At 63.8% G+C, this 16,618-nt stretch overlaps 9 protein-coding genes across 9 annotated transcripts; 4 read left to right on the plus strand and 5 right to left on the minus strand.

Moving 5' to 3' along the window:
* Window positions 1–224: 224 nt before the first annotated feature.
* COLE_02113 (uncharacterized protein) lies at window positions 225–1,607 on the plus strand (the record flags this gene model as incomplete). Its single annotated transcript, XM_018423241.2, has 4 exons — window positions 225–341; window positions 385–485; window positions 538–624; window positions 668–1,607. The coding sequence occupies 4 exons, from the start codon at window positions 225–227 to the stop codon at window positions 1,605–1,607; spliced, it is 1,245 nt and encodes a 414-aa protein (XP_018278665.1).
* A 204-nt stretch (window positions 1,608–1,811) lies between these two features.
* COLE_02114 (uncharacterized protein) lies at window positions 1,812–5,131 on the minus strand (the record flags this gene model as incomplete). The annotated part of the gene is made up of 10 exons (XM_018427556.2): window positions 1,812–1,891; window positions 1,925–2,174; window positions 2,211–3,709; window positions 3,744–3,810; window positions 3,855–3,971; window positions 4,007–4,232; window positions 4,267–4,558; window positions 4,595–4,738; window positions 4,770–4,903; window positions 4,944–5,131. 10 exons carry the CDS (start codon window positions 5,129–5,131, stop codon window positions 1,812–1,814), a joined length of 2,997 nt encoding a protein of 998 aa, XP_018278664.1.
* Window positions 5,132–5,468: 337 nt separating this feature from the next.
* On the plus strand, window positions 5,469–6,863 carry COLE_02115 (uncharacterized protein; the record flags this gene model as incomplete). The annotated part of the gene is made up of 3 exons (XM_018426689.2): window positions 5,469–5,514; window positions 5,552–5,600; window positions 5,636–6,863. The coding sequence occupies 3 exons, from the start codon at window positions 5,469–5,471 to the stop codon at window positions 6,861–6,863; spliced, it is 1,323 nt and encodes a 440-aa protein (XP_018278663.1).
* A 786-nt stretch (window positions 6,864–7,649) lies between these two features.
* COLE_02116 (uncharacterized protein) lies at window positions 7,650–8,822 on the minus strand (the record flags this gene model as incomplete). The annotated part of the gene is made up of 3 exons (XM_018423240.2): window positions 7,650–7,700; window positions 7,735–7,952; window positions 8,585–8,822. 3 exons carry the CDS (start codon window positions 8,820–8,822, stop codon window positions 7,650–7,652), a joined length of 507 nt encoding a protein of 168 aa, XP_018278662.1.
* Window positions 8,823–9,141: 319 nt separating this feature from the next.
* On the plus strand, window positions 9,142–9,423 carry COLE_02117 (uncharacterized protein; the record flags this gene model as incomplete). The annotated part of the gene is made up of 1 exon (XM_018423239.2): window positions 9,142–9,423. One exon carries the CDS (start codon window positions 9,142–9,144, stop codon window positions 9,421–9,423), a length of 282 nt encoding a protein of 93 aa, XP_018278661.1.
* A 796-nt stretch (window positions 9,424–10,219) lies between these two features.
* COLE_02118 (uncharacterized protein) lies at window positions 10,220–11,288 on the minus strand (the record flags this gene model as incomplete). The annotated part of the gene is made up of 2 exons (XM_018423238.2): window positions 10,220–11,019; window positions 11,186–11,288. 2 exons carry the CDS (start codon window positions 11,286–11,288, stop codon window positions 10,220–10,222), a joined length of 903 nt encoding a protein of 300 aa, XP_018278660.1.
* Window positions 11,289–12,451: 1,163 nt separating this feature from the next.
* On the minus strand, window positions 12,452–13,472 carry COLE_02119 (uncharacterized protein; the record flags this gene model as incomplete). The annotated part of the gene is made up of 4 exons (XM_018423237.2): window positions 12,452–12,810; window positions 12,846–12,930; window positions 12,967–13,026; window positions 13,059–13,472. The coding sequence occupies 4 exons, from the start codon at window positions 13,470–13,472 to the stop codon at window positions 12,452–12,454; spliced, it is 918 nt and encodes a 305-aa protein (XP_018278659.1).
* A 353-nt stretch (window positions 13,473–13,825) lies between these two features.
* On the plus strand, window positions 13,826–14,507 carry COLE_02120 (uncharacterized protein; the record flags this gene model as incomplete). Its single annotated transcript, XM_018423236.2, has 3 exons — window positions 13,826–13,935; window positions 14,067–14,175; window positions 14,211–14,507. The coding sequence occupies 3 exons, from the start codon at window positions 13,826–13,828 to the stop codon at window positions 14,505–14,507; spliced, it is 516 nt and encodes a 171-aa protein (XP_018278658.1).
* A 228-nt stretch (window positions 14,508–14,735) lies between these two features.
* On the minus strand, window positions 14,736–16,611 carry COLE_02121 (uncharacterized protein; the record flags this gene model as incomplete). Its single annotated transcript, XM_018423235.2, has 4 exons — window positions 14,736–15,249; window positions 15,282–15,963; window positions 16,000–16,055; window positions 16,091–16,611. The coding sequence occupies 4 exons, from the start codon at window positions 16,609–16,611 to the stop codon at window positions 14,736–14,738; spliced, it is 1,773 nt and encodes a 590-aa protein (XP_018278657.1).
* Window positions 16,612–16,618: the final 7 nt, after the last annotated feature.

Consider the following 16,618-nt stretch of genomic DNA (forward strand, 5'->3'; position numbering starts at 1 on the left):
GGAGGGATAAAGCCGGAAATAAAAGCAGGCGGATATTCGTCGAGCGGGATGGATGACCGTGTTGTGAGGGGAAAGAGCGCGTCACTCTCCGGCTATCCGCTCGACCCGGCTCCCTCCATCGTGTCCTCGACTCTTCATCAGCCTCCTCATCTCATCTTTGCATCTCTCCATCTCTCACTCTCACTCTCACTCTCTCTCTCCCTCTTCCTCTACCCGCCACCACAATGTCGCCCCTCCAGTCCATCACCAACGCTCTCCCCTCCCTCGGCAAGGCCCGCCTCCTCATGAACTCGGCCGATGACGTTGTCATCGTCTCGACTGTTCGCACCCCGCTTACCAAGGTGTGTACCAACACGCTCTGGTTATGATCGCTCTGACATTTAGGCCAAGAAGGGCGGCTTCAAGGACACGCTCCACGAGGACCTCCTTAAGGCTGTCCTCGTCGAGGTGGTCAAGCGCGGCAAGGTTGACCCCACCGCCATTGGGTAAGTGCGAGAGGCTGACGCTGAACGCCAAGATGACTAAGCTGACTTGCAGCGACATTGTCGTCGGCAACGTCCTGCCCCCCGGCTCGGGAGCGACCATCGGCCGCATGGCTCAGCTCGCCGCCGGCATCCCCTACACGTGAGTGAAACTCAGCAGTCCGGAGATTCACAATTTACACCAGCGTTCCCATGCACTCGCTCAACCGCCAGTGCTCGTCGGGTCTCCAGGCTGTCGTCGATGTTGCCAACGCCATCAGGGCTGGCGACTACGACATCGGCATTGCCGCCGGTGTCGAGTCCATGACCGAGCACTACGGCGCGGGCACCATGCCCGCCGCCCTCTCGGAGGACATCATGTCGTACCCCGAGGCGGCCGACTGCCTGATGCCCATGGGCATCACCTCGGAGAACGTGGCCAAGGAGTACAAGGTCTCGCGCGAGGCGCAGGACGAGTTTGCCGCCAAGTCGTACCAGAAGGCGTACGCGGCGCAGCAGGCCGGCAAGTTCAAGGAGGAGACTGTGCCCGTCAAGACCAAGTGGATCGACCCCAAGAGCGAGGAGGAGAAGGAGATTGTCGTCGACCACGACGACGGCATCCGTGACGGCGTCACCAAGGAGTCGCTGGCCAAGCTCAAGCCCGCCTTCTCCAAGGACGGCACGACGCACGCCGGCAACGCCTCGCAGATCACGGACGGCGCCGCCGCCGTCCTCCTCGCCCGTCGCTCCGTCGCCCAGAAGCTCGGCCTCCCCATCCTCGGCAAGTACGTCACCAACGCCGTCGTCGGCGTGCCCCCCAAGGTCATGGGCATCGGCCCCGCCTTCGCCATCCCCGCTGTCCTCTCCAAGGCCGGCATCTCCAAGGAGGACGTCGACATCTACGAGATCAACGAGGCCTTTGCGTCCCAGGCCCTCATGTCGATCATCCACGTCGGCCTCCCCCAGGAGAAGGTCAACCCCGTCGGCGGCGCCATCGCCTTCGGCCACCCCCTCGGCGCCACCGGCGCCCGCCAGATCGCCACCGCCTTCGCCGAGGCCAAGCGCTCCAAGGCCAAGATCATCGTCTCGTCCATGTGCATCGGCACCGGCATGGGCATGGCCGCGTGCTTTGTCAACGAGCAGTAGGCGTCGCGCGCGTTCAGTGCGTCGAGCTGTCAGATGTCGAAAATCATACCTGTATCAAAATTGCCACTCGTAGTGCAAGACATGTAAAGCAGTAGAGCTTGGCAGGTGGAGAGGCGGAAACAGCGGACGGAAGGCTGTCAGTCCAACTCCCGCCGTCTCTCAGGTTCTTGGGATTGCATAGCTACAAGATGTCTACAGATACACTCATCCCTGCAGCAGCCCCAACACAAGGCCCTCGCGATACTTGACCGGTCCTCCAAAGATGGCCGTGGCGAGCGCGAGCACTAATGTCAGCTCGTCCGTCATCGTTGCTTCACCTGAGTCCTTGTCCAGTTCCTCGCCACCGGCGCACAGCCGCGCAACGCTCATGAGCCCAATGAGCACATTAGCATGCACACCCTGCACCGTCTCCAGGACGGCGTATGCGTCGTCGCGGCTCATGACGAGGCGGCACGCCCACTTCTGACTCTCCGCCACAAGCGGTTCCGGCAATGCGTACAGGATGTGCAGGAGGGCATTCGCGACCGCGTGCACATCGTCCGGGAGGGGTGCGCCGGTGTCGAGTGCCTGTGGTTAGAGGGAGCAGGAGAAGAGGAGACTCACGTCAATCACAGACAGAACGGCGGGATAGTCAGGCGGCGTCGTCCACAGTTGCTCGACGCTGCCTGCCTCCATCAGCCGTTCGAGGAGACGCCAGACCTCACGCGGCGGGCGTGTGATCCCCGAACGCCCGCGCTTGTTCTTGGGTCTAGAGGCGGGGGCGGGGGCGGGCGTGGAGGGAGAGGGCGTAGGGGCCTTGGAGGGTGGTCCGGAGACATCGGCGTCGAGCGCAAGCTGTGCGACGTCGAATGCCGCGTCGTCTGTGTCCAAGGCCCCGTCTGATGGAAGGGCGCTTGCGGGATCCAGCGACGCCGACTTGCGCCCGGTTTCCGACTCCGTCTCGGCTTCCGTTTCTGTTCCCGATGCCTTCTCGCTGTCTCCTGCCAGCTTGTCCTCACCCCGCTCCGTGTCCTGCGACTTCATCTCCACTACCGGCAGCTCATCGCCAAAGCTGTTTTCCTCCTGCGCGTTCCACTCTTCCGAGTCGTTAAGTAGAGCCTTGCGCTCTGCCAGCGACACATTGCGGATCACGTCCGAAAGCTCGGGCACGACGTCGAGTGGCAGTCCAACGATGGTGGGCACAAACGACCCGTGGACTGTGATAAACGAGTCCTTGCCGCCCTGGACCTGCAGGACGAGAACGTCGCTCATCTCCCCTCCGCATGTCAGACCAGCAGACAATGTCTCGTCAACGCATGCGGTGAGCTTGAGCACAACCTCCTCGCCGGCGGGAACGATGCCCGCGGCGGGGAACGGCCAATACCACGGCCGGCAGATTGGCTTGCCTGGCGCGGGTTCGCGGAACGAGAAGCCTGCCGGTACGCGGCCCGTGTTGCGCAGCGTCAGCTCACGCACCACTGGGCGGCGGTAGAGGATATCGCCGAACTCGATGTCCTCCACGTCGGCCACCAGGCTAGGGCGGTACATTTCGTCCAAACGGTCGAGCTCGCCTTGGCACTTGAGGAGCTCGTCCGAGCGCTTCGTCTGATCGACAACCCGAGCTCCGAGCGAGAACGTCGCGGTCACCGGCAAGTGGTCGGACCACAGGACATCGTGACAAGCGTAGCGGTTTGGCGTGACCTCACCGTTGCGCGCGGTGTACAGCACACGATCGCAGTACGCTGGCGCGCGCTTCGGATCCAGCGTAACCGAGCCATGCACATACTTGTACGAGGGTTTGAATTTGATCTCGGGTTCTGAGAAACCGACGAACGAGTGGCCATCCGCCATGTCGGTCCTCAACTGATCGGCCGTCAACAGTGTTTCGTACTGGCGCGCCTCGAGGAGGGCGTGTATTTCTTTAGGCTCGAGCTCGAGGCGGTAATTGAGGTCACCAAACCAGAACAAGACGTCGCAGTCGTCCACGGCCAATTGGCCACTGTCGGGGTAGTATGCCTCGGTGGGTGGGTGTAACCCGGGCATCTGATCAAACGTCAATGTCGTCCTCAGCGCCTGGTAGTCGAGCCTTCTGCGGGAGAGCTGAGACGCGAATGCTGCGAGGTCTGAGGTCAGCAGTGCCCTGGGTGGGAGGCTCACGAGAGTTGACAAAGCAGACAGTGGTGTCGTGGATTTTCATGCGCAAGGCCACACCTGCCTTGTTTCCCTGCTTGTCAGCGAGACAGCCGCATCGAAGACGGTTAGACTCACCCCGATGCCCCAAATACCGATCCCGCGTGCAGCAGTCTGCACCATGCGCACATGTGGCCGGATCACGCTCTTGGCGAACACGAGCAAGATGACGCCGACGTACTGCATCACGGCAACCTGGCAGGGTAAGCACGGCGCGCTTCTAAACCCACCTGCTCATACGCATCTTCCTTCTCTCGTAACCCGTTAAAGATGGCGACCTCCCACGCTGCTGCACGCTCGTCACCCTGCGACACCAGCAGTGACTGGCTCCGAAGATCTGCTTCTTGCAGACCGACGACGAGTATGTCCTCGGCGCCATAGCCCAGGATTGGGGCGAGCTCCTTCGTCCCGGCTGGCGGGACGCGGTCGTTGACATTGTAGGTCACAATGCGGATGCTGTTGTCAGCAAGGACGGCAACGTCCAGCTCACCTGACGGGCGTGCGCTCCGACCACTTCTCTTGTCGGGCAAAGAGCCGCTTGCGGAGGAAGCCTGGCCGCGAGAAACCCTCCACGTAGGGGTTTGGGTACTGCTCCGTCTCGCCCTCCTTTGGCTCGCTCTCTGTTAATTCTGGCTTGGCCGGCGCCTCGCCGTCAGGCCTCGCCGCTACCGCAGTCTCATCAGACTGATCTGATGCTGGGGAGCTGGTGCGAGAGCTTGTAGGTGATCCGAACGCAGTGACAGGATAGTACGCGAGCCAGCCATATGATGACGACGAGTAATCTTGTGTCAGCTGAACTCGAGTGTGTGCGAGCTTACAGGACGTGCTGATGGCCTTCCTGATCTCCTTGACCAGTGCGTAGACGCGCAACGTGTCGCCGGGCGGGAACTGGAGCTCGATCCGCTGCGGCACCGGTGGACCAGCCATCGACACCGGCGTACCTGTCAGCGACACCTCGATTCCTGCCGTCAGCTACATCTCGCCCGCACTCACGAGGCTTGGAGCTCTGGGCGAAGAAGCTAGTCGACGGGGAAGGTGGCGCCTGCTCGAGCGCGACTGCCAGCGACGGGGTGACGGGCAGCGCGTGTGCAATGCGCGGCTGCGGCCCTCCGGTGACTATCAAGACACTGACTGGGTCAGCGCACGGCATGCCGGAGGCGAGCTTACGCAGATTCCTTGATGGTCTGTGAGCCACGAGCGAGGATGACCACTTCGGCGTCGATCCGACCCTGAGATGTCTTGAGTCGGCATGTATATGAGACAACAGCTTTGTCGCCAGCCCGGAGGAGGTCCGCGAAGGTCGAGCGCGTCTCGTGTCCGGGCGGCGGGGGGGTGGATGGCGCGGCGGGGGGCATGGTGGATGAGCGGAGTGATGAGTGGAGAGGAGAGAAGAGGCGAGTGATGAGCGGGAGAGGGCAGTGAAGGTGTCGTCTGGGAGGGGAGTAATGTCGGGCAACGGGCACGGCACAACGGGAACGTGACACGCGAGGGGGGGGGGGCGATCGTTCACGCGCCGAGACGCGGGGCCCACCGGAGATAATATTCCATCTCCGGCAACAATGACCTGTCGTTACGGACGTTTTCGTATCACTCCGCGCCTCCGACCTCCGCCCGACGAGAATGTCGAGTGTCCAGCAAAAGTCGGATCCTCGGACACCGGCCTCGGCATCGCCAGTCATACCCTCCAGCACCATGTCAACAGGCGTGCGGACCGTCAACCTCGAGCGCGCGCGCAAGAGTGAGTTCCACGCCGGCGTACGCTTAGCTGACCGCAGTCGCGCTCTCGCACCTGACGTCCAAGCCGTCCAACAAGTTTGTGCACAAGTGAGTTGTGCCCGCGAGCGCGTCGCTGACGGCAGGACACAAGGCCGCGTGCCCAAGTTCAAGGGGCGGGGATTCGTGCATCTCAAGGACCGTATCCCGCGCTTCAACATCATCAAGGGCGACCGAGTACGCATCCTTGTCGGTGCGCCAAAAGACAAGTTCAACGATGCCGACGAGGGCCGCGAGTCCGGGTACAAGGTGTACACTGTGGCGGACGTCGACAAGACCACAAACCGCGTGTACCTCGAGGGCTTGACGAACAAGCGCGCCAACTCGCCGCGGCCGCTGCCGCCCGACTTTGACAGCCTGACGCCCGAGGCGCAGAAGGAGTGGACAGAGCAGAAGAACTGGGTCGCGACGCAGCGTCCCGTGCAGTACTCGAACGTGCAGCTGTGTGTGGAGGAGGCGGGGGCCGAGAGCGTGTTCGCGACGCGCATCGCGACGTCGGCGCCGGTTTTCGATCGCGCGACCAACCGGTTCGTGTGGGAGCGCTTTGCTGCCAAGACGAGTGCGCCGACCGCGGCTCCCATTGATGCGGCCAAGGGCCAGATTCACATCCCGTGGCCCGTCGTCGAGGCGTCCAAGCCCGAGCCGCCCACGGCGCAGGACACGCGCAAGGACGTCGTGCAGCGCGCGACGCTGCGGCTCGCCGCGCCCTCTGATGTGCCGGCATCTCTCGTTCCCAACTCGCTCCGCGCCCCTGCCCCCTCCGACCAGACCTGGGCGGACAAGTACATCCTTCAGCCCGGCGCACGGGGACAGGCAGCACTGCAGGCGGCTATGCCGCTGTATCTCTCCGAAGAGTTGTCGCCGCGGTTCTCGCGCGCGAAGCAGCAGAGCGGATGGACGGCACGCCGCACCGCCGAGGCCGAGGCGCGCGCCCAGGCCGTCAAGGAGGCCGTGGACGCGTGGACCGCCGCAGGCAAGGACAAGGGCTTGTCTGCCGTGCTGGCGAACGAGTACGTGAACCTCAGCGGCGTGCAGATCCGGCCGCGTACCGAGACCGAGGTGGCCGAGGCAGCGGCGCAGGCGTTTGACGAGGAGATCCGCCTCGCACGCCGCGAGGTCAAGTATCACGTTGCGGCGGGGCGCGTGTTCAAGGACGGCGAGTGGGTCGAGGGCGAGAAGGGTATCAAGCTCGAGGCCAAGCGGGCGCGCAAGGAGCGCAAGGCGCGCAAGGCGATCGAGAGGCTCGAGAAGCTCGCCCTCGAGGAGACCAAGAACCAGGTCATCCCGCCCGACGTGCGCAAGGTCGGCGCGTAACCATAGACATGCATCACACTTCATATGAGCGAAAACGAGCAGAGTAACCACTAATCCACCAACTATCGAGTGAGTGGGGAATGGAGCTTCAGACTGGTTGAGGAGGGCATTGACGATGCCATTCTCTGACACGCTATCTACAGACCTGACACCACCACGGCACCCTTTCCCGCAATTCATATGTGAGCCCCGAAACGGCGTGCTGAGCCCTAGCACTCAATCCACTTCTCTTTCTCCAGTTCGAGACGTGGCCACAACAGCGTATCCTGACAAAGACACGCCTCGCTCCGACATCTGCAGATGCCCTCCTCTCGCGATGCTCGCGCCGCGGCCGGGATCCGTGCGCTAGACAGTATGGTACGTAAAGATGCGTAAAACATGTATCCGCCGCCGCCATGGTCATGGCATATTTCGTGGCGGACCGGTGAGTGGCACGAGCTTGTGCCTGCTCGAAGAGCAGTCATGTGCCTGCCAGACGACCTGTCTCTCTGACGATGATGTCTCACGGCCGGTGATTGGCGCACGTCCCACAGGTGCGGACAATAGCGCTGTGACGCAGAGTAGCGCCGAGGATGTCCTCGCTATGCCGTCCACTCCGCACGCCTCCATCGCTCACCTCCGCCAACCCGCGTCACTGACACTCTCCTCTCGTCTTCCCACACCCCACTACACCCACACCGACCCCCACTCCATCCCACCCCACACGCCCTACGCAACGCGTGCAATGCATCGGCGCCGCTATGCAAATACGATTCATCCATTTCCGACTTTCGGCCCTGGACGCATTTAGACCATAACCATACCCTTGCCCTTGTAGCCCTCGGACGAGACACCGGACTGGGGTTAGCGGGTGGAGCGGCGCGGGACGCACGATGGGGTTCGACTTCTGCTCCTTGAGGTACTCGTTCGACTGCTCCTGGTACTCGCGGTTCCAGGTCTTGGGGGGAGGGGGCGCCTGCGAGCGGACGACGGCGAAGATGGTGAAGGCGGCGGCGACGGCGGCGAGAGTGCCGGCAAAGACCTTCATGCTGCCTCCAGGGGGGAGGACGGGGGCACGGGGGCCGTGGGGGCCGAAGGAGACGAAGTAGGCTGGGGTTAGCGTTGTGGGATGGGGCGGGAGCGGGGCAGATGGAGACAGGCAAAGAGCAGGCAGGCAGGCAGGCAGGCAAGCAGGCAAACAGGCGAGCAGCGGGCGGGTAGAAGACAGGCGGCGTTGCGCTTGCAGCGCAGTGCAAGCGGCGGGGGATACGGGATGCGCGGATTGGACGCATGGGCAGCATGGCACAGGGGCTGGCGCCTCGCCTCGGGTGGAGGTTGCCTGGTGCCGAGGTTGGGTGTGATGGTGGGATGGGAGTGGGGGTGTGCTGGGTTGCAGAGCGTACCGCGCAGCGTAGGTTGCGCAACGCGGCGCAGCGCCGACGCCGCCGGCGGTGATGCGCGGAACGATGGACGACAGGCGCCGATCTGCGATGATGCGCTATCCGCTGCCCGGCACGACCCGAGATTGGGTCGCCAAAAGAAATGTCGCCGGTTGGACGGTGCCGACGAGGCATTTCGGTGTCGGCAGCAAGGCGTCGCTGCTGCCTTCTGCGTCCTGGCTGCTGCGTGCAACCTTGCTGCGCTCATCTAACGCCCTCTGTTTATGCTTTGCTTGCACACGCTTGTCCTTGCCTTGCTTCGCCTGCCTCCAATCTGCAATCTCCACTGGCGCAAGCACTTACCAGCCTTCTTCTCGTCAACGGTAAGCTCCTTCCAGTCCTTCTTCTGGACCTCCTCGAGTGCCTGGTAGACCTCGGCCTGCTCCGAGGCCGGGAGGGAGGACCAGGACGCCTCGATGTTGGCGAGGAGGGGGGCCGAGGCGTTGGTGCTCTGGCTCACGACGTGGACGGACGAGGAGGCGGCGCGGGTCATGAGGCGGGGCGCGGCGGCGCGGGAGGCAGCGATGCGGAGGAGCGACATTTTGGGAGGGGAGCCGAGGGGCGGGGGCGGGGGATGGGGGAGGGAGAGTGGTGAGTGAGAGTGAGAGGGATGGAATCGATGGAGCCGAGAGGGTTGAGGCTAGCGAGTGGAGAGGTTGGGTCCGGGGGAGGAGGAAGGGGGGGGGGGGGGGTCTGCCTGCCTGCGGGTGGTGGGGCTTGGGCGGTGGGGTCGGCTGGCAGCTGGCAGGGCGGAGGAAATTTAATGCCGTCGTGTGGCGGCCGGCCAAACTCGCATCGAGATCCACCAATCGGCTTGACCTCAATCCACCCTCCTGCTCTTTTGTTCTCGCGCTCGTGTCATGGCCGCCGTCCTGCGGGGCCTGCGATGGCAGCATGCAGCATGGGCCTGGCAGGAGTGCGCCATCAGCTTGGTCGGCTTGTTGTACACGAGTGTGGCGCTGGATGCATGTCACATGCTGCAGTTGAAGCTATGGACGACTGCTCTGCCACACTCGTCGTGCTCGCTCGCTGCTCGTTGTGCTCTCAGGCTCCGCGTTCTGCGGATGGGTGGACGGAGGCCGCGCCAGTCCCGAATATCCTATGACGATGCGCTCTCTAGTCAGACAGTCAGACGCCGTTGACTCGGGGTCGGGCACGCGTACGCCATGGCTGCATGCCTGGCGTGTGAAAGCGATGTAACGGTGCTTCTGCTGAATGCATGCATGCACAGCTGGGTATTGACATGCCATGGCTCATTTCGTATTTGGCAGGCCAAACGCTCACCCGAGGTCCAGCACGGGCTACGAACACGCCGAATTCGGATCGGCCATTCACGTCGAGCCCATTCCGAACGTCTGTGCGGGTGTTGGCATCGGCATCGGCATCGGGCAGGCGTTGATGATGCACCGCGACGCAGCAGGGGCCGAAGCAATGCCGAGCCATGATGAGAGTTGCATCACTGTTCGGCTCCGTCCACAAGGCCACAGACAAAGGGTGATACAACGCGCCGATCACCTCAACACCTACCTTTCATTCATTTAATAATCTCCAAGCATCAAGCATGTGATAAGCTCTTGTGCCAGTACATGTACACTTGAAACCAGCGCAGAATCCAAAGCGTCTAGATCATTCACACGCCGCTTGCTGCGACGATCGCGAGAACATTCAGAACATCGATCAGAACACAGGTCTGTGCGATCAACAATTACCGCTGCACACAACGCCCCATCGGCCATCATCAGCACATCCCAATGGCCGATAGCACACACACCACCACCACCACCAGACCCGCAAATTCAAATCATGGCATTCATCGTACCTCCGCTCGAGAGCGGGAGAGCAGGTGCGCACATTATCGCCAATTAAGGAGGGTTGCTCGAAGAAAACAGATGCAGTGCTACGGCGCGAGGGCGGGGAGGCGCTCGCTCATCGCGGCGCTTAGAAGAACGAGACGGCGCCGGCGACCGAGGCGAGGACACCAGCAATGGGGGCGAGGACAGCGAGGGCGCCCGAACCACCCGTGGCGGAGGGGCTGGCGGCGGGGTTGGAGGGGTTGGCGCCGGCGCTGCCGTTGCCGGTGGTCGTGGCGTTGGGGTTGCCGCCGCCCTGTGCGCCGGCGGCGGTGGGGATCGCAGCGGCGCCGGTGAAGCCCGAGAGGGTGGACGAGACGACGGCCGAGGTGGAGGTGAGGTTCTCGGGCATGGGGCCGTTCGAGACAGTAAAGTAGTTGGCGGCGGCGATGGGGCCGAGCTGCGTCTGCTGCAGGTACTCGGCCATGTTGAAGGGGCCGACGGGGGTGTTGCGCTGGCTGTACGCGGCGGGCGCGGTGAAGTTGGCCGGCTGGCGCAGGAGCGCGAGCACGTAGCGGTGCGGGCCGGAGCCCGAGGGCGGGTTCGGGCCCGCGTACTCTGTGATCGTGGTGCCGTTCTCGTAGGCGAGCGCGTAGGGGGCACCGCCGGTGGTGTTGACGTGGATCGAGTTGATGAGCCAGTGGAGCGTCTGGGTCGTCGAGTTGGAGCCGACGACGCCCGCGTCCACAAGCGCAGCGGTGTACATCTGAGTCGTGTTGTCAAAGGCCGTAGAGCCAGCGTTGGGCTGCACGAAGAAGGACGGGAAGTCGGCCGTCTGGTTCACCGTCATGTTGGCACCAACGGTCCAATCGGCCGTGCCAAACTTGCCGGTCAGAAGACCCTCGGGCTTGAAGTTGTCGCCGCCGACGAGGTCGCCGAGGCCGGCGTCTGGTGTGAGCGGGGAAAAATCAAGCAAAGGCACAGCCACAAGGGGGTAGTCGACACGGACAGAGGCAGTCTATGCGCGCCCACAGACTATGTCTATGTTACGACGCGTCCCACGGTCTCCCACGCCTCCCACGCCTCCCACGCCCTCTCCACCATGGTGACTCACTCTTAAAGTTCTCAACGAGACCAGCAATCTCTCCGGGGTTGAGCTGGCGCTTGTCGGCAGCAACACCGACAGCGAGGAGGGCGACGAGAGGGGCGAAGAGCATGATGGCAGAGGTAGTTGTTGATGGGGGTTAAAGACGCGAAGCTGGGAGGCGAGCGTTTATTATGTAGGTTCTCGAGGTGGGGGGTCACGCGATTCCCGCGCCGTCTTCGGCCAGGATGCCACAGTCGCAGGCGCCACTCACTACCTCCCAGCCGGCAAGCAAAGCGGCACGGGACGGCTGCTGTCCTCGTCTTTGAGCCGCCTTGGCTGTGGGTGTGGGCATGCTCCGGGTCACGATGAGGCGCGTTTCAGCCGATCACCTGCCACATTTGCCGCAACGGGTAGGCCGGCGGCTGGTCAATCGTGTGTGTCTTCTCAGGGGGCGGCACGTCCATTCAGGGACAGACGGATATGACGTCGTGCACCCCGGGGCAACTGCCCTGCCCACCCTACGAGTAGTGGCTCATACCCTGGGGTAATGCCAGTTGGGGCAATTCAATTACCCCTGGAAGCTAAACACCACCCACGGCGTGCTAATCTCTGCCTCTTCAGTCTCATCAGTGTCACTTGTCACTCGCCCTCGGGTCTTCCGTAGCTTGGCACCTCGTCTCTCTTGGATCTCTTCCCGTCCGCCTGTGTTTTCGCACCAGCTCACCTCAGCAGAGGCATGCACGTCTCGGAACGCACAGTGACGCCTAGCGAGCACAGCCCCCGACCTGGACGACTGCGCACGGCTCGTTCCTGTCCCTCTGACCTTGAGCGAGCGGAATCTGCCATTGTCGTCATGAACGTAGGCGAGCGCGTGGGATTTTGCATCCACGAAAGTTGTATTGCGGTCGCAGTGTTGCGTGCGGCCTATTGCGGCGGGTTGCGGGACTGGAGACTGGCCGAGTGGCCGGCGGAAGACTATTACGTGTTTGGGAGTACTATTTTTGCCCATGACAACTGGAGAGCTGGAGAACAGTAGTGCTGTGACGATCGAACACCACTTCCTCCGTTAATTGCCGTCTGGACAACGGAATAATGCATACAAGGTGATCTGACCGCTGGATTGAGTCTTGCTGCGAGATTCACAGCGTCCGTCCGCTTGGAACCTCCAGAAGAAGTGTCAACAAATACCCACCCGCCGGCTCCATTTTACACAGCTCACTCGCCGATCGTCTCTCCCCTGCCCAACGTTCTCTGCACCCGTCTCTTCGCCCCTCTGCACCCCCCCACCTCCCTCTACCCCACCTCCATCGGCGCCCGCGTCTCGCGCCGCGCCGCCGCCCGCCGCACATTGCGAGGCACGAATGCGAGGCTGCTCTCCAACGCGCCCATCCTGGACGTGAGGTCGTCGATATCCATATCGCTCGGCGGGTGTGGCGGCGCATGGTGCGGATTCGTGCGGCGAGGCGGAGCGGCGTGGGCGTGCCCTCCGTGGGCGTGCCCATGTACGTGCCCGTGCCCATGTCCAACGCTGTCCTCCTTGTGCTCCGGCGCCGGGCGATATGGCCGGATGAGGCTCGCGCCGGGCCCGTCCTCGCGCGTGATCCGGTTCAACCCATGCGCCGTGATGGAGAAGTAGTAGGTGTTGGGATAGCCTGGCGTCAGCAGCCGCACGATCGCGTCCGCATACCGTGCTTGTCAATGAGATGTCGCCGGCGCTTCTTGAGCGTGAGACACACCTTATCGCACCGGTCGGGCGGGAGAAAACACTCGTACTGGCGTCAGCTGTACTCGTGTGATTGATGACGCACGATCTTCTCGCCCCGCTCCAGCCTTTCGCGCGCGATAGGGTCGTGCGTCTCGGTATAGTGCTGCGGTCAGCCGCGCCCTCCTTGTCGCTCACCAAATCCAACAGCCGCTCGTTGGGGAACACCTTCCCACACTCGCGGAAGCGCTGCCCGGCGCGCGGCCCGCGCCCCGTAAACTGCTCGGGGACGAGCACTGTCGCGCCTTCTCCAACACGCCCCGGCTTGTCCCGGATCGGCACGCGACACATCCAGCGATGCAGGCGCTCCTGGTGCGCCTCAAGCTCGGCCTCGGTTGCAAACGTCTGTGCCGTGTCCGGCTGCGAGCAGGTCGGGGGCAACGTGCACAGATACTCGCGGGACGGGGAGGGCGCGCGGTGGAACTTGGTCGGGCGGTGGTGGTAATCTAGTGGCGTGGGGGAGTGTGCTTCTGGCGGCGGCGACGGACTCGGGCTCGGAGAGCGCGCGCGCTTGCGCTCCGTTTCTGCCGACGTTTCTGCCGAAACGTCCATTGCGGTGCGGCAGTGATTTGGATAGAAAACTGCGCCAGATGCAGATGTAATGTTGGAGTGGGTGGCGACAGTGGAGGACCTCCACCACGCACCACGTGGTGCCACCTCGCGAGATGCCGAAGCGCCGCTGCGTGCCACCTGGAGTCACCAGCGGCGGCGGCAGCCAGGGTGGCCCGCCCCCACTCGTCACTCGTCGTCACCGTCACCACCCTCGCACTCATCATCCATCTCCCAGTGTCCATCTCCCACACCACGGACGTAGGTGCGTTGCTGCTTGAGTGCTGCCGCTGCCGCACCCGCTGCTGGTCCGGGCCCATCCAGACTCAAAGACAGCGCTTACCCCAGACACTACCATGGCCTCTCTCGCCCCCCAGATCAACACCGAGTTGTGCCCCGTGTACGCGCCGTTCTTCGGCGCCATGGGCTGCACCGCCGCCATTGCGCTGACGTGTATTGGTGCTGCGTGAGTTGACGGATCGGTGTACGGACATTACACCGCGGCAACACGTGCCGGGATGCTGACGCTCTCGCTCTCGCCTTGCGCCTCGCCGCCGCCGTGTTTAATTGCCCTCATGTCGCCCATCTTCCCTCCAGCTACGGCACTGCCAAGTCCGGCGTCGGAGTCTCGGCGATGGCCGTCCTTCGCCCCGACATGATGATGAAGTGTGTGATCCCCGTCGTCATGGCCGGTATTATTGCCATTGTGAGTGACTCTCCTTGCTTGCTTGCTCACCCCAGTACGGCCTCGTCGTGTCGGTGCTCATCTCGGGCGGCCTCGAGTCCCCCATGCCGCTCTACACGGGCTTCATCCAGCTTGGTGCGGGTCTGTCCGTCGGCCTGGCGGGTCTGGCGGCCGGCTTCGCAATCGGCATCGTCGGTGATGCCGGTGTGCGCGGCGCAGCCCAGCAGCCGCGCCTGTATGTCGGCATGATCCTGATCCTCATTTTCGCCGAGGTTCTCGGCCTGTACGGCCTCATCGTCGCGCTTATCCTCAACACGGGTGCCGCCGTCGACTACAAGTGCGTGCTCAACTAGCCGCTAGTCCTCGTCCCCTCCAGCCCCGCCCCCACCTTCTCCCGGACTCCCGGACCCCTTGCGCCGATAGACCCGGCGCAGAAAGCTAGAACGATGCACCATTGAAGTCGCGATACATTCTCGCACTGGCTCGCACACGCCGACAGGCACTGATATTATCCATAGTCCTAACCCTACAACAATAGCCGATCGTCCGTGGTACATTGGCGGAGACACGAAGTAGCCAACTCAAGACGCCGTCGCGACGGGGGGCGCACGCGCGCCAGCGCTCTGGGCGTTGAGGAGCGCGTGCGGCCCATGCCCGGCGAGGGGGGTGACGGGCGACGCCTTGCCGATCATCGCGCAGTCGCACCCCTCTTTCTCATGCAGGGCCGGCAAGTTGGTTATCCACATTTCGAGGACGCCGACGAGCGTCTGCGCCTCGGTGTCGGGGAGGGGCAGGGCGGCCGCCTGCGGCGACGCGGACGCGGACGTGGACGAGCGTCCGGTCCGGTCCGAGTCTGAGCTTTTGCGTGCGGGCGTCAGGCCGGCGGGCACGGCCACGCCGCGTTCCATGAGCAACGCGAGATCTTCGCGCGGGTCAGGACCGGAGATGAGCGACGGCGCGAACATGAGCGCGAGTTGGCGCGCGCCCATGCGAGTCGCGCGCTCGTGCGGCAGCAGATGGTAGGCGATGTGGAGGACGACGTCGAGGAGCTGCGCGCGCGCCTGCGACAGCGCGGGGATGAGCTTGGTCTCGAGGCTGGTGTCAGGTGCATAGACGCAGAAACGTACTCGGCGACAGTGTGCGAGGCGCGGATCGTGGGGTACAGGTGGTGCATGAAGACGGGGGGTCGCAGCTTGGACACGACGCGCTTGAGCATGAGGGGCGGGAGGAGGGGGTCGTGCTGCGCGAGCGCGGCCCAGTCGAGGCGGGGTTGGAGGTCGAGGTCGAGGTCGAGCAAGGACTGGAGAACGGGGGCGAGGGGCGAGTTTGACGAGCGGCGGAATATGCCCTCTGTGGACGCGCAGTGCGCGAGGATCGCCGTGCCGATCGCGCCGAGGACGCGCGGCACGTGCCCGTTGTTTTCGGACACGATCGCGTCAATGTCCCGGCTCCAGTAGGGGGGCGGGGGGCGATCGGCGAGCGCGGCGCTCACGTTCGGGTGCAGCCAGCTCGTGGCGGTGCCGAGGGCGGCGGAGAGCATCGAGAAGGCGCCCCAGCCGCTCGCACCCGCTTCGGGCGGGGCGGCGAGCGACGTGCTCGCCCGCCGGCCGACGGCGTCGGTTACGCTGCTGCGCTGCGCGGCGTTCGGGTCTTCGGCGAGAACACGCGCCTCCTCTACTAGCGTGGGCACCGTCAGGTCCATGCCCCGCAGGGGGATGTTGAGGTGCGTGAGCGCCAGAAGAGAAGGGACGGTGATGACCTTGCCGTAGGATTTGGGGGATACGAGCGGCACTATGAGCGGGAGCACGGCTGGTTGTTAGGTTTAAAGGATCATGCGTGGCTCACTTCTTGTCAGTGTTGACGGGTGGACGATGTATAGGCGCTTGAGGTTTTTGCGGAATCTGTGTCAGTCAGCTCTGGTGCGGGTGAGACGTACTTGCGCGGGATGCGGCGCCAGTGCCACAGCCACCACGCAACGCCGGGCAGTGGGCGGTCGCCGTCTCCCTCGGCGGCTAGGACTATGAGACTGTAAGCGCCCTCGCCGTCCTCGCCGACCCATGGTTCGAGGCGGCGCAGGAGCACCTCGAGGAGCTCGTCGTTGCTGATGGCCAGCGGGACGTGGCTGATCGCCGCAAGGTTGAGGACGAGAAGAGGCCCGTTGGCGGCCTGCCCGTGCTGCTCGAGCGTGGGATACAGGATTGAGCTGTCAACAGCAACTGAGGGGCGGCGGTGCGCTGTGTTTCGGAGGATGAGGGAGTCGAGCTCCTCGGACGCCTGTTCGGGACTGAGGGCGCTCCCGACTGCGCGGATGGTGCGTGAGGTAAAGCTCTCGTGTGGAGGGAGGTCGGGGCGGCTTGTGGCGTGGCTCAGACGGTTGAGGTTGGCCATGAGCGGCGAGGAGGAGGCGGCCGCGGGTGGTGCGCCGGCGGGAGGCGGCGGAGGTGATGGGTCTGCCATGGGGGAT

This window comes from Cutaneotrichosporon oleaginosum, assembly GCF_008065305.1.
Source record: "Cutaneotrichosporon oleaginosum strain ATCC 20508 chromosome Unknown ATCC20508_contig02, whole genome shotgun sequence".
In the NCBI taxonomy this organism is placed as follows: domain Eukaryota; kingdom Fungi; phylum Basidiomycota; class Tremellomycetes; order Trichosporonales; family Trichosporonaceae; genus Cutaneotrichosporon; species Cutaneotrichosporon oleaginosum.